This window comes from Haliotis cracherodii, unplaced genomic scaffold, assembly GCF_022045235.1.
Source record: "Haliotis cracherodii isolate W230 unplaced genomic scaffold, xgHalCrac1.p SCAF_6, whole genome shotgun sequence".
Lineage (NCBI taxonomy): Eukaryota > Metazoa > Mollusca > Gastropoda > Lepetellida > Haliotidae > Haliotis > Haliotis cracherodii.
In genome coordinates, this window is record NW_027266319.1 from 17,687,587 (window position 1) to 17,715,259 (window position 27,673).

Sequence of the window (27,673 nt, forward strand, 5' to 3'; positions counted from 1 at the left end):
GGACTTTAAAAGTCCAGTTTCCACCCATGCCGAACAAGACTGGGATTATTAGGCTCGATCGTAGAGCCACCAGTGGCTCTTACCAGTTATATCCCATCTAGGCCTTTCCTATCGACCAATCAGATTCTACCTCTCGTCTCACTTGCGTTTGCTTCATACAAAATGGTGGCGCCCAGTCAGGACGATTTTGATCGATAATCAAGATCTATATTGTGATAAAACGGGTCTTACATCGCGGAAAACATCAAATCACGTGAGCACCATGATTAAAAACATGAAAAGAGTTGGAAAATATCTGCTGACAACTAGTTGGTGGTGCACATGTTTTGCCAATCCTGCCATCGACCGAAATCTGCGCGACAGTTTACAAACCGGTTTTCTTTTTCGGTGCGCGATTTTGACTGGACTATGCATAGACTCGTTAGTCCAGCCAACATGTAACTCCATAATACCAGCCAAGTTCGGCAAGGGTTGACACTGGGCTTTTATAGTCAGTATATATATATATATACTTTCATATTTCACAAGGTATGACGTATCGTCTTTCCAAAATCTCAGCGCATTATAGGCTGGTTTTTTTATAAGAATTGATTCAATTGTATTTTCTGTGTCTTGTGTGGGAAAATGATGATGGTGATGTATTCAGTGCCTGTTGTTCTGTGTGGTTGGATTGTGGGTGGTAGTCTGTAGTTTGTCTCATAGTTCTCTGCCCGTGGTCAACAGCAGGATCTAATGAATTGTTTTTAGACTTATGGTAGACTTCTGCAGATATAGCCGGGGCTTTACTTGTCTGTTTCACGGGTGCCTTGAAACACGGTTAGCATTCAGGTAATCCTTCACTGTTGCAAAGCAAAACCTCAATTGGACCTGTACAGAAAGAAAGCACACATAAGGAACTTTTATGAGCATACTGCCAAACTCGTTGAATTGTTGAATTTCAGCTATTGGAGCATGATTGTCAGCGATCCATTCATATGATTTTCACCGCTTTGTTGCCGTTTACGCCAAATGGAATAATCGGCGGATAATCAAGACTGGTTATTCTCTGGAGTGGACATTTATAAATTGACTCGTCCCAGTGTTGGGATGCAAAAATGTAGTTGACAAGAAACTTACAAAACTTGTACGAATGCAGGATCTTGAAAACAAGGCTATGTTATGTGCTGATACAAACATCACCGTCCGATTGTGCTTATTTATAGAAATGCAGGTGATGGAAAAACCAAACACACGTATGTTCTTTTACTATTACCTAAATAAACAGTGATTAATTGCTTCGTTGAACGTCGTACAATAGCTTAAGAACTTACGGAACTAGGTATGAACTGACGTCTACGCTGCTTCAATTCCCTCACAGACAGATGGATGTCGATTTCTTTGTCCAACTTCAGGCGACTCATGATGTTCATCAGACAACAGATCAAACCGCTCCGAGTAGCACCATCACTTAAGGTGAGCATTTTTATTTTGAGCATAATATGAAAACATTGCATGGTTCTGATAGAGTGAGTGAGTGAGTTTGGTTTTAATGCCGCTTTTAACTTTATTCCAGTTATATGGCGGCGTGTCAGCTTAATGTGGGAGGAAAGCCCGAAGTGATGCAGGTCTCAGACATTTAGCACTTCGGTGAAACCCACGAGCACGGGTATGGTGCGGACAAACCTAGAAACATAATCGAGGTGAACCGGGATTCGAACCCACAATCATAGGTTTCTGGCGGGTCCAGGGGACGCAACTCTGCAAAGCGAATCGCGGCGCCTTGAACGACTGGGCCACCCGTGCCCCCCATAACTGATAGAGGTGAGGTGAGGTGAAATGGGGTTTAACGTCGCGTCCAAGATTATTGCACTTACGTGTGTGTGTATGTGTGGCTGCTTGTACTAGTCCGGAATGATGCCAATTTATAGTGCTAGCTCACTGAGATACCATGCCGCAGTTTAACATGAATACCCCACTCAGACACACTATACTGACTCCGAGCCGACCAGTCCTTGTTTTAGCCCCTAAATGCCGAGCGGCAGACAGGGTAACACAAGTACCATCTATTAACGTCTTTTGGTATGACGCGGCCGGGGATCAAACCCCGGCCTTCCGCTCTTCGGGCGGACGCTCTACCACAAGTCCACGGAGGCGGTCCCATAACTGATAGAAGACAGAGAGAACAGTTACGATGATGCTCATGAATTACCGTGGAATAGTGTTGCGTACTTAAAACCAATACATTATGAACATTAAATATATATAAGAAGCAACAATGAAATACGATAATAATAAAACTGATTATTCGAATCCTATTATATCATACTTTGAGTGTCAAAAGAAAAACACCAACAGTTATGAAAATCAACAGTACTGTCAGATTAGTCCAACAATGGATCCCCGTTATATCGTACATGTGCATGCAGGGATTAGAATCTTCTTTCCAGCGCGTGACACCTTCGTTACCATCCCGTTATCATCACTGCCATCAGTATGCAAGCGGTCATTACAAGAATCTTGAAAATATTCTCTCTAACCCTAACATTATATTTTGTGGCACGTCTATAAGCAATCCGTTAAACTGTGCTAATAAGGGCGACCGAATCATCGCATATCAGATATAACGACCCATCTACAGGTGAAAGACGTAAGATTCTTAGCTGAAGGTATATTTTGCATTCCAGTTGTATATGAAATGTAATGTGTTTCATTTATGACGCAAACCTTCTTCGTGTATGTGGTTGAATTTTGTGCCAAAGATTATAACAGCGATTGGGCTGATTGTGTGTTGTTTAACGCCGCACTCAGAAATATTCCAGCTATATGACGGCGGTCTGTAAATAATCGAGTCTGGACCAGACAATCCAGTGGTTGACAGCATGAATATCGATCCATGCAATTGGGATCGATGACATGCATCAACCAAGTCAGCTAGCCTGACCACCCGACCCCATTAGTCGCCTTTTACGACAAGCATAGTCACCTTTTACGGCAAGTATGGGTTGCTGAATACCTTTTCTACCCCGGAATCAAAAGAACACTTACAAGCAGTGGACTACAACAGGCTTGCTTGCCAAGTTCATCATCCTCTGGTCAAGGTTGTTGAGGAACCTGATGACAGTCTTCGTTTGAGGTGGAACTTCCTGATCTTTCGGCCAGTCATTGAACGTCAGCAAACTAACAGATGTGATATCCTAGAACAGATACCGATAAAGGATTCTAATATGACCAGATGCATTAGTATGAAAAACATCATGTCGTTATCTTGACCATTTTAAATTTATCCCAACAACGTACGCAGGTCTTCATCAACCCATGTTTGCCGTAAAAGGCAACTATGCCCGTTGGTCACCTCTTACGACAAGCATAGTCACCTCTTACGGCAAGCATGGGTTGCTGAAGACCTATTCTGTACTCGGATCTTCGGGTGCCGAAAGCTACAAATGGTCACTTGATGAAACAAAGGAGCATGGGTACAGTACTATCAAGTCAAGAACCTCGTGAAGATCCGGGATAGAATTGTTCTTCAGCAACCCTTGGTAGTCGCAAGAGGCGACTAACGTGATAGGATGGTCAGACTCGCTGACTTGATTGATGCGTGCCATCGTCTCCCAATTGCGTCGTTCGATGTCAATCCTTGGATTATCTGATCACGACTCGATTATTTACAGACCATCGTCACACAGCTGCGATATGGCTAACTACAGCTTTAAACAACAATCAAACAACCATACTCCCTTCACAAATTGAATTATATATGTGCTCTTGTATATTGCACCAGACAACATTAAGGTTGAGGTATATTCATCACCAAACATCACACTGACCAACCTGGAATGTTGTGTTTGTTGACACATTGTTTTGTCATACACGTTTTGTTGGGTTACATAATATACTGACCATGTCAGGCCAAAGATAAAAATGCTCTGTTACAATCTTAAATTAAGACGAATCTAACTATTTGGAACGATCTCTCTTTTTCTTATTCATACCATGCGAAGCCTTATTCATATTGATTACTGTCGGTTTAAGTAACTTGCACGAAAGACAAGGATGTGACAAGAAAGACAACTGAATCGTTATTCAAAGCAAAGCCAAGGCGTGAATATTTGATGTGCACACGCAATCGACCCAGGAGACTCGGTACAGCTGCAGTAGCAGTAAAGGCACATTCACATCATAGTATTGTTTGAAATGCTGGGAATCTACAGTACCTCGTTCGCGTATAAGCTTTCCCTCTTGACAATAAGGAAGGTCTCCGTGACACCTTCACATGGGGTATTCACTCCATTGTGAAGAACAATGAATGGACTGCAGGTGATGGGCTCATTACTCTTCGGCAAGTAGACACCAACATCCTAGAAACACAAACCGAAATAAGACGGCGAATTATACCACAAAAGGCCCATTATGAACTATTGCAATTCCACGTTTAATGTCATTTTGGAGTTTGCTACCCGTGCCACAACTGCAAATGAGGGCATTCTATTATATTTTTACTTGAAGAATAGGTATTTTGTTAAGATCGATGCTGTATGTATGAGAATTATGTAGGAGAATCCTATATGTTAAGTGCTACATACTGGATTGAGAGATTGTCTGGTCCAGACTCGATTATTTACAGACCGCTGTCATATAGATGGGATATTGCTGAGTGCGGCGTTCAACAACTAACAAACTGTTGGATTCTCCAGTACTACGTTATATCACATATCGTTATATCATATGTTGCAAAGACGTAGGACCCGTGTAGATCTAGAATAAGTCTTCAACAACCCATGCTTGCCGTAAAAGGCGACTAACGGAAGGTCAGGCTCGCTGACGTGGTTGATGCATGTCATCAATCCCAACTGCTTGGATTTCGAATTGCGAGGATCGATGCTCATGCTGTCAATCACTGGATTTTCTGGTCAAGGCTCGATCAGTTAAGAGACCGCCATCATATAGCTTGAATAGCGTTACTAACAAACAACTAAGCAAAGACGTAGAGGAAACAACAGTGGGTAATCATGTAGGGACTTCCATGGAAGTTACAAACATTGGATGTCTCTTCTACATGGAAGTATTCATTAAGTGTAGGATAAATACTAAGTGTCTCTTTGATTGCTTCGAAGCTCGGAACACAGAACAATTTTCCCTCTTATGTCTTCGCTAACCTCGTCTGATGACACACTGTCTGGGGCATCAAGCGCGACAATGAGGTTGCAGCCTCGCTCTACTACCATCCTCCAAAAATCCACCACTGTTTTCTTCAGTGGCATCTGAGTGACCAAAAAATCGCCCTTGTGTGCAAAGAACTGTAAACAAACACTGAGTCAGAGAAAGGCAGCTTTCAATATATGCGTACATTAAAAAGTAAATTGTCAAAGCAAGAGAATAATCAGTGTCGATTATCTGCCGAAACATATTCCACTGGACATAAAAGGCGAAGCAATGCTGGACATTATATGAATCAATCGCTGATAATCAAGAACCATGAACAATTGATGTCCTAACGAATTCCAAGGTGACAAAAGTTGAAATCCTGACGATTCCGTCTACATTGAAGTCAAAACTCTCTGGAATCGTCGCATTAGACTATGTGGTCCATGTATTAGGGATAAAAGATACTCCGCTTGTCTCCAACTATTGATAAATCAATACATTGTCAAAGATGGCTTCTTCAGGTGTCATGATATGTAAATAACTATGCATTTCACTGCTGGACAACCAGATGCCGGAAAAAATAAAACATTTACAAAAAATGAAATTTGAATAAGAACGTTTCATGCTTTACTGCATGATTCTGATCGCCCAATTCGATGGTGATGTACCGAACTACCCCAAAGCTATGTTTTGTAACAAGATTTCACTGTGTGTAATATAGGACTCAACTTATACATTTCAACTTCTCACCGGTAGAGAAACAGCATTGATGTAGTCATTGGTGCCTGGAGCCGGGGAGGATAACATTACCCTGTGTCTGTCAGCTGTTGAAACATATTCACATACTGTTAACACCTCTAGTAAAGGTATTAATACACTGATCTAACACGTTGTTCAAGATGGTAAATTATACTTTAAAAGTTGTCCACATTCCCATTTCGTGCGTAGACTTTACTTTTATTCTCTGGTCTCTGGACCAGACACCAGTTCTTTTTTTATTACCAATTGAACATTATAATACGTAGAAGGGCACCACATACACACGTACTTTGTGAGTAAAACCTGCTGCGCACAATGTCAGTGTCTGTACACATGTCGTCAAAACCCTTTCCATATCTAATAGAAATATCCCCTTAAAGCAGAATCGATTGTACGATTCCGACTATGTCATCAGCATGTGTTTATGAATCATTTTCAAGCAGTGATGATACCAGGTCTTCGCGATAAGGTGAGCGTTGTACTGCCTCACCGACTTACATGTAGCCGAGAGTTTTATGATTATGGACATGTGTTTTGTCGCTTTTATTAATATCATAAAATCAGTTCATAATCAGTTCATCCACCTACTGGGAATTACTGCTCGTGATCTGTTCTTTGTTCTATTTGCCGAAAACGAGGCTGCTTTAATCTCCTTTTCTCCAGGTGTCCGTTGAAGCGCATTCAATGACTTAAAGAAAATATTATTGTAAGTCCTTTACATTGGATAATACACGTAAGAGAGCACATTCAAAATTTATAAATTACATACGCATTAGTCACCTGATTTTCTTACTTTCCCAAATGTCAAAAGCCATACATATTAATAATTAGCGCTCATTATATCATACCCAAGACTATGTTTACATCTGCAACAGTCTCAGGTATGTGTATGCTTAACAAATATCAATAATACATCAATTTATCGTCTTTCATCACGTGTACAAGTCATATGCCAGGAAGGAAGGAAGGGTTCATTTGAAGCTGACACGTTCTGTCATCTGGCACACTCATATAATGATTGGCTGATTACAATATGACAACCCATGCTTGCCGTACCAGGCGACTATGCTTGTCGTAAGATGTGACTAATTATAACGGGATTGGGTGGTCAGGCTCACTGACTTGGTTGATGCATGTTATCGTATCCCAATTGTGTGGATCGATGCTCTTGATGTCACTCATTGAATTATCTGGTTGCAGACTCGATTATTTACAGACCGCCTTCATATGGCTGGAAGATTGCCACGTGCGGCGTTAAACAAAAGAAATAATCAAACAAACAAAAAACTTAAAACTCTCACCTCCAGGCACTGATTATTAAAACTAGATCTATTCAAATGAATACTACCGGGACTGCACATTTTTTATATATTAAGCTCCCTCGTTTCTTAAGTAGCGCGTGGGCTTAGAAACGGAAATTATAACGCCCATATGCTTACATTAAACTGAAAACTTGATTGATCTCGTTTACCGAATGTTCTTAAACATTTGTTGTAGCACGCTTCTATACGGACAATTTGCACCAACACTGCACCCGGGGCCTAATAACGTGCAGTCACAGTACACTTTTAACTTATCCGACTGAGATGTATGGTTTGACCATTTTGTCAAAAGATCTATTTTTTACGATTCGGTTTACATTCATTTCTTTGAAGATAAGTTCATTTTCCTCTTCGTCAGCAAAATGACTGGTCTGAAAGGCTCTTTCAAATGTATCCACTGTGTAGAATGTAGTGTCGCTCTGTGTGGCTTCAAACACAGCTTCATGGAGGAATCGGTACTGTTCCTGGGGATATAATGTAAACATATTGCCGTAAAGGGTAGAACGATGGAGCTTAATAACTATACTATATTTGCACATATTTATTGGTCCAGCAAATGTACCCCAAATCCCTGTCTCAATGACAAACCATAATCCTTAACAGAACCAAGGAAAGGCTTTCTGTGTATTCACAGAAAGTGGAATTGATACCTTGTGAATTCTGAAAACTCAACCTCAGAAAAAGTTCAATAATGCTTACTTTGTACACCACTATAACACAAAACACTTGGGCATTTGCTTCCACACGTCGCGACGATAAACATGTTTAACCTCTTCCTTCAAAGCTTCAGGACAATTTAAAAAAAGAATCTCTACTGTTCCTGGGAATTCAAAGTATTTATATTGCCGATTGGGGGTCGGGCGTACTAACTTTCCCATATGTGTCTTATATCGCTTGGTTCAGCAAATGTGCCACCGAATCCCTGCCACAAAGATTAACCATATTCCTTAATTCAAGGAATGGATTTATTTATACTTGAGAGATATATACCACGAGGGTTCTCAATAAATCAAATGACATGCTTTGAGTTTTTCCAGTTGGGTCAGTAATCCGTAATTCTTCCTAGCTCTTAGTTATGCTTTAATGACACGTATAAAAATACCTTATGCTTAAAAAAGTATGAAATATGGTGTTGTAGGTCACTGCTTATACAAACTTTAGGGAGAAAACGCTACACTTTAACGTACGTTTGTGATGTCCGTGCCGCTACGACCGTGTAACCCTCACATTTTAACGTAGTTTTTTCTGTTTAGATGCAAACATTTTTTAGTCAAACAGGTATATGATGCAGCTTTACAACTAGAAGTTATGATGTATTCATCATGTGGAGGCTGATGTCACATGTTTTGGATTTATATATTCCTTACTGCTGTCTGGATCATATTGACTCTGTTTTCCCTCATCTTCTGTATACAATGGTAGAAGTCTACCCGACCCTCAGCCTTAGCTTGGTCAAACAGGAAATCCAGGCCGATGAATGTCCCTGTGCGTCCAATACCAGCGCTGCAGGAAATATATTTACGATTATAGACAAACATTTTATCTACATTTCTGAAGTCCAAAGGCCAATAATACAGCATGATGTTTGCATGCAACATTCTATTACTGTACTCGTTAAAAAGAAACAGATGCGGCAATAAGTTTGTGTGTTGGTTAACGCCGTCCTCTGCGATTTTCCAGCTATATAAAGCGGTCCGTAAACAATCGAGTCTGGGCCATTGATTGAGTCATGAGCATCGATCCACGCTATTGGGATACGAGGACATGCATCAATAAGCATGGGTAGGAAGGCAAAACATGAAAAATAGAAACAATATACAGCAAGGTCACAGTAAACCAGTGTTCATAGTGAATCGCCAAAAGGCAGCCTTCATGAAGTTCTGTATCTACACATGCCGATGCCTATGTTGGTTGGGTATGAAAGGCCACAACAACGGTGGTTCACACACAGCGCATAGAGCCACCATAGACGACAGAACAATTCCAAGATTGACGTCAGTTCAACGCAATAACGTCTTTGACCGATAGCGGGCAGGGGCAACACAACAAGATGTGGCAAGGTAAGACCTAAGCACACGGTACAACACCACCGGAAATGTTAATGACGGCCGAAGGTCAGGTTTGTTTGTTGTCAAACGCCGCACTCAGCAATGTTCCAGCCAAATAGACGGCGGAAAATCCAGTGATTGACAACATGAGCATCGATCCACGCAATTGAGATGGATGACATGCATCAACCAAGTCAGTAAGCCTGACCACCCGATCCCGTAAGTCGCCTCTTGCGACAAGCATAGTCGCCTTTTACGGTAAGCATGTGTTGCTGAAAACCTATTCTACCCCGGATCTTCACGGCCCCGAAGGTCAGGTCGTCCGAAAGTAACTACCGCCTCATAACATCGTTACGAAAATCAACCACAACAGCAGCATCCAAATCCCTGGGCTACGCAGGATCTCTTGTCAGAGAAAGAAAGATGTTACCTGTTGAGTGTCGAATGAATGCTTTGCATCACAGTCCCCCTTCTCTGCACTCTAAGTACAGTTTAGTGGCAGTTAATCAACAGTAGCAGAGCATTCCTCAAAGCGCTATTTAGGATCTCATTGCCTCCACAGGTGGCCGATGGTCTAATTTATGGTATTGTTAGGTTTCCTTACTGTATTTTATTTGCTGACAAGCTGGCATTGCACAACACACCATGAACATCAGGACAATAGCAATATGTTGCATGTTGTAACATAGCTCAAAGAAATAAATGCAACATCGTGTTCAATATCTAGTTAGCCACTAGAGTTCCATAATGGACACAAACTCAGCCTGAATATTCAGCCTGGTGTATCTTTCAGTTTCTTTGGTAACAGAAAGTCATCTTAGCTTTGTTTTCAAATAGGTAATTAAACAAATTTGAATGTGAACTTGACTCTGCATGATACCTAAATTTAGATAAACTTGAAATGTCATATATCAAGACATATTGGCCATTTTGTGTCTAACATAAGGCATCACATTTTGATATACAATTTACCAAGTAGTGATTTCATGCCTTTAATAAACGTTTTGCTTACCTGCAATGGACGACCAATGGCGACTCCTGGCTACGTCTATCATGACAGACTTTCTTCCAGAAGGTTACAAAGGCCGGTGCTGACGGTACGCCACGAACAGGCCACGTGACGAAGTGGTACTGGGATACTGTCTTCATCTCTCCTGTCTAAGGTTCAAACATTTTTCAGCTGTAGCTGAAGTAATATTAAATTTGGCGTTAAACCCATCTTGCGTTAAAACTGAACTTGAAACTAAATCCCGAGGTGACACTTCATTAACGTTGGTTTAAGAAGTTGCAAACTGCTTGGTCCCAGCAACATCATTGTCAATGAATATATTAAGATAGTTTAATATCAAACTTTGGATAGTGGATGTTGTAGTTGATCACAAGTACGTCGAGTTAAAGAGGGTTCGTTCTTGGTGTTCTTAAATTTGCTGCAAGTAATACAGAAGAGAAACATGAAATGATCATGATTACCCTATTAAAAATATCAACAAAGAAAGATGAAGTATGATGAATAACCTTCTTATGTTTAAGTTGCATGTTTCTGATGACCCAGTCGGCTCGTGCTGTCTCTCCGTTGTTCACGACAAGGATGTTCTCAAACGGTTTACGTTTCCCAGCTTCAGGCCAGTATTCTTCACACTTTTTCTGTTCAAAACATTATGTGACTCGTTTACAATACCTCTGGAGTGAATTATATATAATTCAAACATTTTATGATTGTTCTCCAACTTTTTTGCACTTTTCGAAGGATAACATTATCATAGCATAGCGCAGATATTGTTCTAAATTTGTGATTATCATACAATACATGAATTTCGTATTAATATTGGTTGAATATATTTCAATATATAGGTTGATCCAATACTTCTGTAAGCAAGTTTGTTTCATTGTGTCGGGTTTGTTTGGTAGCAGCATGGTACCTTCGCTGTTTCAGACACGTTGGTGAGCATGATGATCTGCTTGATGTCGTGTTCCCAAATCATTCTCCAGAAGTCAGGAAGTGTGACAAGATTCGGACCTTCAGAAACAATGATAAACTCAGTATTATTAATAGATATTAGTCTCCTGCAAAACCTCACTTGTACACGTATTACAAAGTTTTAACGCATGCTTTATATAGCCGGGGAAAACATATCCCAAAGGGGGGGGGGGGGGGGGGGGGGTTGCATTGGTTACATGGAACGACCTACGTATCAAAGCGTAACTGCATTACTTCTATTTCCAGAAACGTACCCTGGGTTGCTATGTATGCGTTCTCGGTGTTGTATCCCTGCAATATAAATTAAAAGTAAATGGTTTGTACCTGTATCATTAGATTTCAGTAAACTGCAATCATCAAAATCCTAACTGAACGCAATAACAACAAATCACTAGATGAATTTCATATGCAATCTGCTGAAAAGAATCTGTACATACCTAATGCTCAATCTTATTGTAATCGTGAGAATTGATTGAATATTTATAACTGTCAATGATTACTGTCCTCAGATTTACTCGACATCATGTAACCATGCACATGGTTACAATTGTTTGTTTGTTTCATCGTGTAATTATAATTTCGTTTTTATGAAATGCGAACCGTAATCTATTTCCCAAACGGCACCGACACCAATCTTCTGAGATATTTTGCAGTGACCAAATTATGCATAATAAACTACATCATATCACAAATGAATTCATACATGCACATAATTGGCATTAATGTAGTCTGAGTGATCTTTCCCTGGAAGTTTCTTCAGTAAAACTCTGGAGTGGTCATCTGAAATGTATATGATTAATATATTCAGAAGGAAACACTACGTTTCGATCATGGTTATAATGGAAACTTTGTAATATTGACATTACATAGATGCTTCGTTATTGCTTGGGTTGAATTGGGTACATAATCATTTTATAGACGTAAATATTTACACATCATTGTTTTATAGAGGTATGGTTCAATACCCACAAGGGAATATTCCGATGAATGTGTTCTTTCCCTTGTTTCCAGGACTGTTGCCAATATCACAGGGGTGTTGCATTCCGGGTGGGAACATCTTCAAAATAGTAACATGAGGTAGTGAATATCTTACTATACTGTTTTTAGGTGTAGTATAGCACAATCTTATCTACGTCAATGTTAAAACATCCTGAGAAGGAAGTTAGTATTCGACAAACAGTCATATGCGGATGTTAAACATATTCCCGGTTTTGTGGCAGGGCTGAAGTGAACGCCATATACCTGAACATGTGCAGACCTTAAGTCGATACTTTGGATATGGTCGTACTAACATTGTATTCGTTTTCAAATCCCTTATCGGTGCCATATCGTTCATGAATGTACTGTTGAAGTTCTGAGACACAGACGGCCCGAGACCGGATGTTGGCATACACTGCTCCAGGGTCATCTACGTGTGGAGCTGTAGCTGCAAGGATGTACAGTACTGTAATTAATGTATGGCACGTATACAATGTTCATGTAGCACTGTATATCTAAACATGACCGAAGATCCGGTTTAGAATTGCTGTAAAGCTATTCACGCTTGTAAGAGCCAACTAACGGAATAATAACGATCGAGTGGTCAGAAATGCAGACTTTATTGCATGTCATTGTATGCCAAGTGCACAGACCGATGCTCCTGACATCAATTATTGGACTGCCATCAAACAGATGTAACATTGCTGAGTGCGGCAACAAACAAACAACAATTTAATCATATGCATGAAAGAAGAAAAAATATGGCTGCATGCCACCTAGTTGACGCAAATAGGCAGGAAATCAATATAGGGATGACATTTACAGGATATTTTCGGTAATTGCTTCAGTACTGTTATCACCAGTTAATCAACAGAGCTTTTTAATCGGTTCGTAGTTTCCGGTAGTTTTCCGATCACGACTCAACAAGAGTTCATTGTCTGATATAGTTCTTAACGAATCAAAACAATCGAATAGGACATGTAATAAAGACAGGTCAAGCTCGAACACGTTAAAGAGATCCCTTTAACATTAGGACAGTAGTGCACAGGTTTTACAGTTAATTGGCCAAGTCGAACCTCGGCTATTCTAATTCCCCGCTTCGTGAGGAGCATGTCCTTACTAAGTTGTACCTTCTGAGATGGACTGAAGCTTAGTAAACTTATGTGAGTGTCGAACCTTGTGTTCATCCTTGTATGTGTGTATGCCGGAACATGAATGTATATGGGGATAGTTAGGAGTAATGGCCGTCGGACTACTCACTCCTTGACATAGCGAAGCTCTTATGGGCAGAGGAGTTACAGAGTCATGGCTTAACTGATCATGATGGCATGGAACGGCAATGAACATTTAAAATCGCTACGAATTGTTGAATATTACTTAAATTCACCACTTCCATCTCACTCTAAAAGGATTTTATCACGCTTCAGATGCAGTAACTTTCCAGTAGCAGTAAATACTGGACGATACCATGCCACACCATATGAAGAAAGACTCTGCCCTCTTTGTCTATCTAAAAATAAGTACTTTATTGAAAATGAATATCATGTATTATTAATTTGTGAATCCTACAGCTCCCTTCGTAATGCACTTTTAGATAAATATATTACCTCTAACCTTCAGCATTACTTTATCTCTATTATTTCCTTATTACCTTATATAAAATATCAGTTTTTCTTACCAAAGCTCATCAACTCAGGGTAAATAGTAAATAATCCACTGTGAATAAGTAAGAAAATGAAAAGAAAAGAGAATGTAAATAACGTAAATTTTCCTAGTTTGTAAACATGTCATTTTGCGCAGGCGCTATGTATTCCTGCATATGTATGTACTTTGGGCCAGTGGCCTTTTTATTGAATAAATTGTCTGTCTGTCTGTCTGTCTGGAACAGCAATATGGTAAGGAAACTGTTGCAGAGATGCCCCGAAACTATGTCACATGTGTAATGTGTTCTTCACCATCTATTAAAGGAAATTAATAAGACTGATCACTGTTTTAATGTGTTGGCTACTGAAGAGAAAGTTGAAAAACATGTTTTTTACAAGTGTTTGAGAAAACAAGCTGTACCATTGCAAGGTACGGCTTTATGTTGTTCAGAAACTATTAATATATCTGAATAACATGTTTCGCATTAAATAGGTTTGAGTGTTCCATTACCTGGTTGTGATTGTGTTCTCATCTCAGACATATGAAGTCCGCCTTCATTCTTTGTTTCAGATGTATTGGTCTCAGAGCATCGATTTCTTTTTCTTGAAATAAAAGGGATAACCAGATAAGGTGAAATAGGGGTCGGCATTGGGTTCAAGTTATGTCACTTAAATAGCAAAGCACTTATCGACGCAGAGGGTGTGTGTGTGTGTGTGTGTACGTGTGTGTACTAGTCTGTATGCATGCAGTTTCATCGTGCTAGCCTACTGACATGCCAGTATATAACAGTTGAACATGGATACCGACACACCATACTGGCACCAACAAGGACAAACCTTAAAACCGGCGCAAGGCAAGGGCTAATACCAAGTGTCTTTTGAGAACGTCTCTTGGTATGACGTGGCCAAGAGATAGTACAAAAGATAAATGAATGCAGATTTGTGGAAGATATGAGTGTGTGGCTTAATTCTTTCGTAAATAATACACGGACGAACATATAATTAAGTCAGGTACATTAATGACATCATTTGCGTTACGGTGTGTTTAGCATGATAGTATTGAAAATTATTAAGACATGCATTTTCTCACTTGTAAATAATTATCCCAGCAATCAGTACCAAAATAGCAACAGCTCCTCCGACACCCCCGCCTATAACTGCCGGGTTAAGACCAGTCTTCGCTAAAACACAAGACGAATCAGTTTCATTGTGCCATTGCAGATATAAACATTTGTTAATACAAAAACGAATTTGGAAAACAAACATTTGTTTCCTACTTTCATTCATAGTAATGGTACTGGGCGAAGATACATATGAGCCTGCTTCAAGACAAAGGTTACTGCGCTGGAAATATGCATCAGATACTCTTGATTCTAATGTAGTATATGGATTACAAGTGTTATCAGTGACTACTAACGTCATTACTGTAACCAGGCAACGTGAAGGTTTGAAATCCTCGGAAGATGATGAAGAACCCGATGATAGGTAACTTTGCACTCTACCAATGTGACCTGGGACTCAAAATGTTACAGAAAACTGCTGCTTGGTGTAGGTGGTTCTGTATGGTCTACTTACGTTTTTGACAACCTTCTCCTGTCCACCCATCTGCACATCCACTCTCACAGTGTCCGGTTGTCTTCTCACAAACACCACTGCTCTTACAGTGGCATTGGTTGATACAGTTGATACCATATGTGGAGTTACTGCACTCTGAAATTCGAAAGAGAAAATAGGACGAGGAAACCAGTTTACTTTCGGGACAAGCAATGATTTACGTAAAAACGTGACCAGTTCTTTTGGAGAATAACTTGTAATATTCATACATGGTGAGCTGAAATGCAGTTTATGGTTGTGTTCAAGATTATTGCACAAATGTAGAGACGTGCATGCACGTGTGTGTGGCTGCTTGTACAAGTTCAGACTAAAGCCGATTTGATCGTGCTAGCTCACTGAGATGCCATGCTGCGTTTCAACATGAATACTCCACTTAGACAGTCCACTGATTCCGAGCCGACCAGTCGTTGTTTCGGCCCCTTAATGCCGGGCGCAAGGTAGGGTAACAACAAGTACAATCTTTTAACGTCTTGAACCCCAGACCTTTCGCTATCCGGGCGAAATCCCTACCCATTATTTAATGAAAAATAGATACCCTAAAAACCTTTAGATGCAAATGAAACTAACATTTCAAATTTCAAACTTTGTCAAAAGACTTAACTCAAACTTGAAACGAGGAACATTTGTTCACATTGCAATCAGCTGATGATTCAACGTCATTAGAACCCATATTGTTATTTAAGCTTGGTAGGTGACAGATCCTGACGAGTTGATAAGCAATTGTACAAATGTACAAATGAACATTACCTTCAAATATAAATCAGATCATAACATTTTTCCCCCGAGTGTAATACAGTGGATGTAAGTATCGAATCTGGAACTTGGTGATCCAGAGATAAGGTATTGAAACAATGTTTACTATAACATTTGAATCATGATGTCTTCAGTTGACTGAAACCAGATAAATATTCAGATAGAAATATTCCCAGATTCGAAGTTTGTCCAACTAAACGTTTCCAATGACATTAAGGTGTTTTGAAGACACTATCATCACATCATTGTGTCCTATTCAATATTAGCTTTTCTAACGCGTATGATGTCAGTTCGATTTACCCAACTGCGGGTTACAATTTCAATGTAAGAAATATACTTTATTTCAAACAAAAACAAGTACATCTTTTATTTATGCTCGTTTGCATGAGCATAGAAGTTGCCAATTATGTGTGAAGTAACAATGAACATTAGGCATTAACCTGTTTGACAGTCGCCATCCATCCAACCTGCTGCACATCCGCTCTGGCAGTAGCCTGTTGTCTTGTCACATGTAGTGTTGTTCTCACAATGACACTTCTGGGAACAGTTGAGGCCAAACGTGTTGGTGCTGCACTCTGTCAACAGATAAAAATAGCCACTATGAAATATCAATATCCTGCTATTAATGTTTGAATTGAGGAAAAGTGAGAAAAGTTACACTTATGGGAGAGACCATACGTGTTGTCATTGCACCGTAGGGGGTACAGTTGGCCCAGTCGTCTAAGGCGCCTCAATTCGCTGTGCAGAGTTGTGTCTCTCACATCAAGCTGACACCCTGTGATATAACTAGAATACTTTTAAAAGTGGCGTTACACCTACTCACTCAGTGCATCCTGAATATTTAGGTAAATAAACATTTTATACTTTATTCATATTTACGTATGTATTCATGCAAGTTTGTTTGTTTGTTGTTTAACGCAGGACTCAGAAATAATCTAGCTATATGACGGCAGTCTGTAAATCATCGTGCCTGGCTCAGACATTCCAGTCATTGAGGTCATGATACAATGACATGCTTCAAACCAAGTCAGCGAGTCTGACCACCCGATCCCGTTAGGCGCCTCTTACGACAAGCATAGTCGCCTTTTACGGCAAACAAGGGTTGCTGAGGACCTATTCTACGCCGGATCTTCACGCATGTGCGCATTGTCCATCATGCATAAGTCTGAATATTAAAACTGCGGCTTCATCACCTTTTACCTGCATGTCATACTCATGTATATGGCATCATAATCAATGTATTCAAATGTGTGAGTACATGTCGTTTGTTTTTTCTTTCTTGACGAAAGTAATTTCAAATCCATAGCACAAAATATCTGTCTGGCATCCATCACCAACCCACCCTGCTGCACATCCACCCTGACCGTAGCCTGTTGTCTTGTTACATATAGTGTTATCCTAACAGTGTATATGTAAACTGGGCGGGAAAAGAAAGTATAGATCGAGTTCATGATCAAAATATAAATAACAAGAAGAGGTTTTGTTGTGAATTATAATATTATCTAGGGAGGGGTAACAAATGATTGATCAACCACAGTTTGAATGAAATTGTGCAATCACAGGTAATGTAAGCTCAAGGTAAACAATGGCGGGGAAAGAAATTTCATTTTCAAAAGTGGTCTGAAATGTCACCAAAAAATTGTCAGACACACTACAAGTTCATTGTCGACACAGTTGCCTTCAATAGCGTGTATGACCTCCAGCTGCCTCAATGCATGCTGTGATACGCCGTCTCATCGATGAAATTACTCTTCTGATGACGTGGACTGGAATCCGTTGTCACTCGTCTCTCAATGGCCTGCAGCATTTCTTGTTGACGGGAGGCTGATGGCGTGCTCTAATCTGTCTGTCAAGATGGTCCCACGGATGTTAAATAGGATTTATATCGGGTGGGTGGGAAGGCCAGGGCAAAACGTCAACGTTCTGCTGGTTTAGAAAGTTCCGAGTCAGTCTTTCAGTATGGGGCTTGGCATTGTCGTGTTGAAAGAATGTCCCCTGCTGTTGGTTTTGTAAGAACGGAAGCACAACTGGCTGCAACACTTGGTCTCTGTACTGCACAGCGTTCAGGCTTCCCCGTATAAACACCAAATCAGTCTTCTGATCTCCACAAATACCGCCCTACACCATGACACCTCACCCGCCGAATGGATGGACCTGTCGAATACACGCCGGAGCCAAACGGTCCCCTCTGCGTCGATAAACTCGTTCTCTGCAGTCATTTCGGAACAAGTTAAACCGACTTTCATCAGTAAACAGCACTCGACGCCACTTTCTCACTTACCAGCGTCGAACCTGCTTCGCCCATTGCAGTCTCAGGCGTCGATGTTGAGCAGTCAGTACGATTCCTCAGGAAAGGGCGTCGTAGTACTGTACGTTGGCTAATGGGATGTCCCAACGTTGTTGCTGCCGTCGCCGTCGCCGTTACGAATCTGTTTCGCAGGTGAATGAGCCGAATCTGACCGTCTTCCAGTGGTGTTGTCACTCGGGGTCGTCCGGTTCTAGGTCTGTCCTGTGTCCTCCCTGTCTGCCTGTACCGTTGAATCAGTCTGGCCACTGTCAATGGTGTACAAGCAAACCTTCTGGCAATTTGGACATCTTCTGCCCCATTTTCGACCATACCGATGGCTCTCTCTGCTTCTGTGACAATCGTGGCATTTCTTTTGTGTGCTTTCATCACGTGTGGTTATACCCTGCAGACGAACGCATTTATACAGCTAACATGCACGTGCAGTTTATTCCATAGGCGGGAAAGCTGTTTCTACATTTTAGGTCACCGCACGAGCGCCGTCAAAGGTGGCGCGTTTTTTGTACCTGTTCCTGGGCAGTCATATTCCAAATACCCACTTTCCACTAGTTATCGCTGTTTTTAGGAAAATTACAAATTGCCAACCTATACTTTCTTTTGCCGCACTAGGCAATATTCCGGCTATATGACGGCGGTCTGTAAACTAATCGAGTCTGGACCAGACAATCAAGTGATTGACATCAAGAGCATGACATGTATTAACAAAGTCAGCGAGCCTGACCACCCGATTCCGTTAGTCGCCTTTTATGACAATCATAGTCGCCTTCTAGGGCAAGTGTGAGTTTCTGAAGACCTATTCTACCCCGGAATCTTCACGGGTCTCCTTACAGTGACACGTCTGGGAACAGTTGACACCATACTTGTAGTTACTGCATTCTGTGAAATATGATTATGTTACTATTAGTGTTGGAGGAGGTTAAATAAAGTGACAAAACCCTTTCCATGTCCAAAAGAAAAGTCAACTTTACGAGAGACCATACGTGTGGTCAATGCACAACGAATATTAAGGCATTTTAATATTTATTAGTAAATTCATATGTACGTATGGATGCATGTGAGCATTGTACACCACAAATAAGTTTTACCTGAATGTCATACTTGTTAAATTAATGGCATTAAAGAGCACACAGTCTATCGTATCATAATCAAAGAAGGGTCAATCATTATAATGCCTTACTGGTGCTTTTTTAGATAAAAACTATCCATAGACGTAAAGCTTCTCCGTTGTTAGATTTATGTAATGGTGACGTGTTGACATCAATATTATCACACTAGATTATCATGTATGAATATGTATGTAAGATCCAACTCATTGTGCTGCTGGGTTTGAATACCAATTTTGAATAAGGAGAAGTATGACGAAATGAACAACCTCGCTCATTCATTGTGCTGCACTGAATATGTTTTTCGCAACTTCTTATTATTACGTATATGTATGCATAATGTTACGAAGTTGAGTTTTTCAAAAACATAATTACTAACATTTTGCCTTTTTCTTTCTCCTGTATGAGATATACATTTGTTTACAAACAAAACAATTACATTAAAGGCATGACAATGAACATTCGGCTCTAACCTGTATGGCAGTCGCAACCCGTCCACCCTGCTGCACACCCGCTCTGACAGTAGCCTGTTGCCTTATCACAGAGAGTGTTTGTGTCACAGTGACACTTCTGGGAACAGTTGACACCAAACGTGTAATTGTTGCACTCTGTGAAAAGAAAATAGTAGCCACAATGATGATCAATATCCGACCATTTTTGTTACATGTCATGTTATGTTACCGACCTATATGTTTATATATTGTAACAAAGGTCACACTTCCGGTACCATATGTGATGTCACTGCACCTTAATAACAAGTAATTTTAACATTACTATATTCATAATTAAGCATAATTACTGAAAAAAATGTCAATCGTGCAAATACAGCCCGATGTATTTTCATATACAAAATATCCACAGATGTGATGCTTTTCGTTTAAAAAGAATTACATGCAATAGGGACGTTTGACATGAAAATTATCATGTTAGATTATCATAATTTTGTGTGTAAGATCCATCTCTCTATGTGCAGCTGGATTCGAACACCAGGGTCGACCTGACTATGTTTCTAGGTTGGTCAGCATGATACACTCATCCTCGTGGGTTTCTACACGCATGAATATGCATATGCAAGTTAAGTTTTTCCTGAAAAGATATCCACTAACCTTTAACATTGTTCCCTTTCCAATGTACCAATACACGTTTTCAAACGAAACAATTACAGAAAAGAATATTTGACGATGAACATTAGGCTGTAACCGACCCATGAAGATCCGGGTTTGAATATACGAGGGGCGATTGATAAGTTATAAGCCTAACAAAGGAAACAAAGTCAGTTTGATACCAAATCTTTTTATTTTTCGACATAGTAGCCTTTAAGGTCAACACACTTCTGCCAGCGATGTTGCAATGCCATTATGCCACTTTTGTAGAAGTCAACTCTTGGTCACTCACTAAGTTGTTGACCGCTGTAATGACGTCATCATCTGACTGGAAATGAGTTCAAGCTAAATGCCTTTTCAACTGTGGGAACAGATGATAGTCCGACGGAGCCAAATCAGGTGAAAAAGGTGGATGTTGGAGAAGTTTAAAGCCACACTCATGGATTTTGGCCATTGCTATCAGTGATGTGTGTGCTGGAGCATTGTCGTGATGATAAAGCACACCTTTTGTCAACTTTCCACATCGCATAACTTTTATTTTCTCTCTTAACTCTCTGTACTATTCCACATAGTAAGCCCCTGTAACAGTACGGCCTTAAGGAAGCCAGTCCACCATGATCACACCTTCAGAATCCCTAAACACGGATGCAATGACTTTCCCAGCTGAAGGCACAGACTTTGCTTTCTTTGGAGTAGGAGATGTGACATGTTTCCACTGTTTAGACTGTTGTTTTGATTCAGGTTCAAGTAGTGGACCCATGTTTCGTACATTGTAACAAATCGTTTGAGGAAGTTATCTGGATCACCTTCAAAAAGCTTCAGGTTCTCCCTTGAGAGATTCTCTCTTTGACGTTTCTGATCAGCTGTCAACAGTTTGGGGATCCATCGAGCAGAAACCTTGTGCATTCCTAGAATATCTGTCAGAATGAAATGCACTCGCTCCTGAGAGATGCCCACTAAGTTGGCTATCTGTCGCTGTGTCTCTCGTTGGTCGTCCATAACTATGTCCAGGATTTGCTGTACCATTTCAGGTGTTGAAGACACAACAGGTGGACCAGGATGGGGTTCATCATCAGTGCTCGATCGCCCGCGTTTAAACTCCGCCACCCATCTTTTCACTGTTGCATATGACGGGGCATCTTTCCCTAGTGTGGATAACATATCCTCATATATGGCATTGGGTGTTAAGCCTTTCTTGTCATGATATTTGATAACAGCTCGCTTTTCGAGTTTCTCCATTTTAAGTCATCTCATAATCCCCCTTGCAGTCAATAGCTTATACTAAACTAAATAATGTGTCCAATACAACAATCCTCCTGTGAATGTCACCGTACTTGATCAGTCTATCACCACCACAAAGGAATTCATCCGTACCACTCTCCTTCAGAGGTAGGCTCACAACTGATCAATCGCTCCTCGTATCTTCAGCAACCCACGCTTGTCGTTCGAGGCTACTTACGAGATCGGATTGCTGACTTTCTTGATGCATGTCATCACATCCCAATTGCGTAGATCAATGCTTATGTCACCAGTAACTGGATTCTCTGGTCGACACTAGATTTAGTTACAGACTGCTGTCATATAGCTGGAATAGTGTTGTGTGCAGCGTGAAACAACAAACAAACCTGCAGCTGTCTGGCAGCCGCAACCCGTCCACCCCGCTGCACATCCGTTCACGCAGAAGCCAGTTGTCTTATCACAAGTAGTGTTTTTATCCATCAACTCACTCAACACGGCTTAAGTGTCCTTTGCTAATAAATGAGATCGTCACATTGTCTTCCGTTACAATTTACTTGATAGACCATCCCTAATTTTGAGTAGAACGTACATATATGTCCAAATATCGCCTTCCCAATTACATGTATTACCTGTCTGACAGCTATTTCCGATCCATCCAGCCGCACACCCGCTCTTACAGTAGCCAGTTGCCTTGGCACATGCAGTGTTTTGATCACAGTGACAATTCTGGGAACAGTTGACACCAAACGTGTAGGTATTGCACTCTGTAAACAGAAAATAGTAATCACTATGAAACATAAATATCCAAATATTAATGTTGAAAATGAGATACTAGATAGGCGACGCCAAACGTGTGGTCCTTGCTTTCTGGAATTGTTTTCAAATATCCATAAGCAATGCTGTTGTGTTACTATTTTCATGTGTATAGTTTGAAAAAGAATATTAAAAGACAGATATGTTTTATTTATTTAAATGAAGAATTGATGCTGAGTTTGACTGAAAACATTGTTTTCTTTTCCTTGTTTTCTTCTTTTGAGTGTAATTTAGCACTAATCACACTCGACAGTTAATATAGATATGTAACATGCTCTTTGTTACCAGATAAACATTGTCTATTTGGTTATTTCAGAAAATCACATGAAATGATGTTTTGAATTTCAGGCTTTGGCCAAGGCTTATAAACTAGTACCTGTCTGGCAGACATTCCCGATCCACCCAGCTGCACATCCGTTCTGGCAGTAGCCTGTTGTCTTGTCACATTTAGTGTTGTTCATACAGTGACACCGTTGGGTGCAGTTCAGGCCAAACGTGTTGTTTTGGCACGCTGAAGAGAGTATAATCCATGAATGCGAGATCATGTCAATTTAATTACTTTGGGGGCCATGATCTAAATTACGGTGTTTTTAATAAAACAAGTGTAAATAGGTCGCTTTAAATTAAGGCCAAAAGGAACCTAAATATACTGAACAGCATTGAAAACGCACCAGCAATACATCTTAAAATACTACAAAACCAACTTGAGCAATGATCGATGTTAATTAGAACAGACATAGACGGATTATTAAGAAAGACGACAAAGGAAACAGGAATACCACACAGTAATTACATTTACGTCATCAGTGTGAGGAAGACACATAGGATTAAAATGAAAAGTCAATATCTGGTGTGTCCGCCATTTGCAGCAATACAGGCCATGCAACGTCTTTTCATTGATTGAATATGTCTGCGAATAGTGTTCTGTGGGATAGCATTCCACTCTTGACGTAGTGTAAATTCAAGTTCTCTAAGGTTCCGTACTTGCGGACGACGTGAGAGGCGTTGACCCAGGTATTCCCATAGATGTTCAATTGGCGTTAGATGGGTGACAGGGCTGGCCATGGAAGCAGAGGCACATTATTGTTCGCTAGGTACTGTGTTGAAACACGTGCCGTGTGCGCTCTTGCATTATCATGCTCGAAGGTGTGCATATCCTGAAAGAATTATGAGGATGAAAGAATGGGATGACGTGATTTGCCAATATGTTATTCCTGTAGTAAAGGGCAATAACTCTTCCACGACAAACATGGAGCTCTGTTCGATGGTTATGACTGATGCCGCCCCACACCATGACACTCCCTCCCCCCTCCCATCGATCTGTCTGTACAATGCAGTCATTGTGGTAGCGTTCTCCACGTCGACGCCACACTCGCAGTCGACCGTCAGCATGCCACTGCCGCAATCTCCAATGACGATGCCTTTCGGCCCAACGCATACGTTCATTTCGATCTCGATCAGTGATCATGGGTCCAACATATGGACGTCGAGCAAGTAGCCCAGGTAAACAGAGACGTCGATGTACGGTGTCAGCGGTGATCAAACACCGTCGGCCTTGTACGGTTGCTGCAGTCCTGATAGCGATGTTGACACGATGTTGACCTGGACATAGTCGATCTCTGATGGTTCCTGTTTGCTGGTATCTGCTCAGTAGCCGGAGGACTGTTGAATGATGGCATTGAAACCGTTGTGCAATGACTCTACTTGACGTACCAAGTTGAAGCATGCCCAAGGCACGTTAACGTTCCTCTGCTGTTAATTTTGGCATTTCTTGTGTCAGTACCCTCTACGTCTGAAGCAACAAGTGATGTGGATTTTAAAAGTCTGTCTTTTATAGACCTATTCTGCATGCTTCCCGTGAAACAAAACACATTTTCCATGATGCGCACGCAATTTGTTGCGTCTTGGCGTTGTTGCTCACTCAAAATTTAGGAATGTGTTTTGAAGAGCTGTTCTTCTTCATGCTTCGTCCAGAACGTTGTATAATACTCATTCAATTATATATTTTCATATGACATAAGCCCAGATAACAATACATCCATTTTCATGGTAGTGCGTTTTTAGTGCTGTTCAGTATATATCCAAAACGTTTCAAACTATCAAAATCTCATATGAAAATTAGCCTGAGTAAAAGATTAAAAATTCTTTCTGAAAGACTCCAAAATCAGCCTCTTGAAACATCATAATGTGTACCTTAAGTGTAATAATCAAGCACAATACATGTTTGCGTTTTAAACTGAATCTTCCTTGAAAGGAAGATATCTCAAAACGGTTAAAACAATTTTTAAAAAACCTTTCCCGTTTCTTAAAGCGTGCATGTCATGTGGGCCAAAAGGACGGTTGTCACACCTTGTCTTTTGTCAAGGAACCAGTTAGACAAAATGATATACCCTAAATACACAGACAAGTCGGCACCCCTAACGAGGCCAATTATTCCATCAACTCACTCAACACGGCTTAAGTGTCCTTTGCTAATAAATGAGATCGTCACATTGTCTTCCGTTACAATTTACTTGATAGACCATCCCTAATTCTGAGTAGAACGTACATATATGTCCAAATATCGCCTTCCCAATTACATGTATTACCTGTCTGACAGCTATTTCCGATCCATCCAGCCGCACACCCGCTCTTACAGTAGCCAGTTGCCTTGGCACATGCAGTGTTTTGATCACAGTGACAATTCTGGGAACAGTTGACACCAAACGTGTAGGTATTGCACTCTGTAAACAGAAAATAGTAATCACTATGAAACATAAATATCCAAATATTAATGTTGAAAATGAGATACTAGATAGGCGACGCCAAACGTGTGGTCCTTGCTTTCTGGAATTGTTTTCAAATATCCATAAGCAATGCTGTTGTGTTACTATTTTCATGTGTATAGTTTGAAAAAGAATATTAAAAGACAGATATGTTTTATTTATTTAAATGAAGAATTGATGCTGAGTTTGACTGAAAACATTGTTTTCTTTTCCTTGTTTTCTTCTTTTGAGTGTAATTTAGCACTAATCACACTCGACAGTTAATATAGATATGTAACATGCTCTTTGTTACCAGATAAACATTGTCTATTTGGTTATTTCAGAAAATCACATGAAATGATGTTTTGAATTTCAGGCTTTGGCCAAGGCTTATAAACTAGTACCTGTCTGGCAGACATTCCCGATCCACCCAGCTGCACATCCGTTCTGGCAGTAGCCTGTTGTCTTGTCACATTTAGTGTTGTTCATACAGTGACACCGTTGGGTGCAGTTCAGGCCAAACGTGTTGTTTTGGCACGCTGAAGAGAGTATAATCCATGAATGCGAGATCATGTCAATTTAATTACTTTGGGGGCCATGATCTAAATTACGGTGTTTTTAATAAAACAAGTGTAAATAGGTCGCTTTAAATTAAGGCCAAAAGGAACCTAAATATACTGAACAGCATTGAAAACGCACCAGCAATACATCTTAAAATACTACAAAACCAACTTGAGCAATGATCGATGTTAATTAGAACAGACATAGACGGATTATTAAGAAAGACGACAAAGGAAACAGGAATACCACACAGTAATTACATTTACGTCATCAGTGTGAGGAAGACACATAGGATTAAAATGAAAAGTCAATATCTGGTGTGTCCGCCATTTGCAGCAATACAGGCCATGCAACGTCTTTTCATTGATTGAATATGTCTGCGAATAGTGTTCTGTGGGATAGCATTCCACTCTTGACGTAGTGTAAATTCAAGTTCTCTAAGGTTCCGTACTTGCGGACGACGTGAGAGGCGTTGACCCAGGTATTCCCATAGATGTTCAATTGGCGTTAGATGGGTGACAGGGCTGGCCATGGAAGCAGAGGCACATTATTGTTCGCTAGGTACTGTGTTGAAACACGTGCCGTGTGCGCTCTTGCATTATCATGCTCGAAGGTGTGCATATCCTGAAAGAATTATGAGGATGAAAGAATGGGATGACGTGATTTGCCAATATGTTATTCCTGTAGTAAAGGGCAATAACTCTTCCACGACAAACATGGAGCTCTGTTCGATGGTTATGACTGATGCCGCCCCACACCATGACACTCCCTCCCCCCTCCCATCGATCTGTCTGTACAATGCAGTCATTGTGGTAGCGTTCTCCACGTCGACGCCACACTCGCAGTCGACCGTCAGCATGCCACTGCCGCAATCTCCAATGACGATGCCTTTCGGCCCAACGCATACGTTCATTTCGATCTCGATCAGTGATCATGGGTCCAACATATGGACGTCGAGCAAGTAGCCCAGGTAAACAGAGACGTCGATGTACGGTGTCAGCGGTGATCAAACACCGTCGGCCTTGTACGGTTGCTGCAGTCCTGATAGCGATGTTGACACGATGTTGACCTGGACATAGTCGATCTCTGATGGTTCCTGTTTGCTGGTATCTGCTCAGTAGCCGGAGGACTGTTGAATGATGGCATTGAAACCGTTGTGCAATGACTCTACTTGACGTACCAAGTTGAAGCATGCCCAAGGCACGTTAACGTTCCTCTGCTGTTAATTTTGGCATTTCTTGTGTCAGTACCCTCTACGTCTGAAGCAACAAGTGATGTGGATTTTAAAAGTCTGTCTTTTATAGACCTATTCTGCATGCTTCCCGTGAAACAAAACACATTTTCCATGATGCGCACGCAATTTGTTGCGTCTTGGCGTTGTTGCTCACTCAAAATTTAGGAATGTGTTTTGAAGAGCTGTTCTTCTTCATGCTTCGTCCAGAACGTTGTATAATACTCATTCAATTATATATTTTCATATGACATAAGCCCAGATAACAATACATCCATTTTCATGGTAGTGCGTTTTTAGTGCTGTTCAGTATATATCCAAAACGTTTCAAACTATCAAAATCTCATATGAAAAT

General features: G+C 40.6%; 1 protein-coding gene across 1 annotated transcript in view; it reads right to left on the bottom strand.

Moving 5' to 3' along the window:
* Positions 1–768: 768 nt before the first annotated feature.
* The window catches only part of LOC139446119 (receptor-type tyrosine-protein phosphatase epsilon-like), a 50,210-nt gene continuing 23,305 nt past the window's right edge, over positions 769–27,673 (bottom strand). Inside the window, exons 6-32 of the mRNA XM_071227401.1 lie at positions 25,931–26,065; positions 25,371–25,505; positions 23,159–23,293; positions 22,684–22,733; positions 22,360–22,446; positions 20,101–20,233; positions 19,327–19,400; positions 17,529–17,617; positions 15,428–15,555; positions 14,943–15,033; positions 14,364–14,455; positions 12,524–12,657; positions 12,201–12,288; positions 11,935–12,011; positions 11,486–11,522; positions 11,173–11,270; positions 10,769–10,897; positions 10,266–10,411; positions 8,573–8,708; positions 7,523–7,669; positions 6,472–6,571; positions 5,875–5,948; positions 5,136–5,276; positions 4,194–4,337; positions 3,025–3,173; positions 1,311–1,446; positions 769–867 (exon numbers count right to left, since the gene is read on the bottom strand). Coding sequence (XP_071083502.1) covers positions 796–867; positions 1,311–1,446; positions 3,025–3,173; positions 4,194–4,337; positions 5,136–5,276; positions 5,875–5,948; positions 6,472–6,571; positions 7,523–7,669; positions 8,573–8,708; positions 10,266–10,411; positions 10,769–10,897; positions 11,173–11,270; positions 11,486–11,522; positions 11,935–12,011; positions 12,201–12,288; positions 12,524–12,657; positions 14,364–14,455; positions 14,943–15,033; positions 15,428–15,555; positions 17,529–17,617; positions 19,327–19,400; positions 20,101–20,233; positions 22,360–22,446; positions 22,684–22,733; positions 23,159–23,293; positions 25,371–25,505; positions 25,931–26,065 — 2,957 coding nt within the window. The 3' untranslated portion in view covers positions 769–795. The remainder of the gene's footprint in view (positions 868–1,310; positions 1,447–3,024; positions 3,174–4,193; positions 4,338–5,135; positions 5,277–5,874; positions 5,949–6,471; positions 6,572–7,522; positions 7,670–8,572; positions 8,709–10,265; positions 10,412–10,768; positions 10,898–11,172; positions 11,271–11,485; positions 11,523–11,934; positions 12,012–12,200; positions 12,289–12,523; positions 12,658–14,363; positions 14,456–14,942; positions 15,034–15,427; positions 15,556–17,528; positions 17,618–19,326; positions 19,401–20,100; positions 20,234–22,359; positions 22,447–22,683; positions 22,734–23,158; positions 23,294–25,370; positions 25,506–25,930; positions 26,066–27,673) is intronic.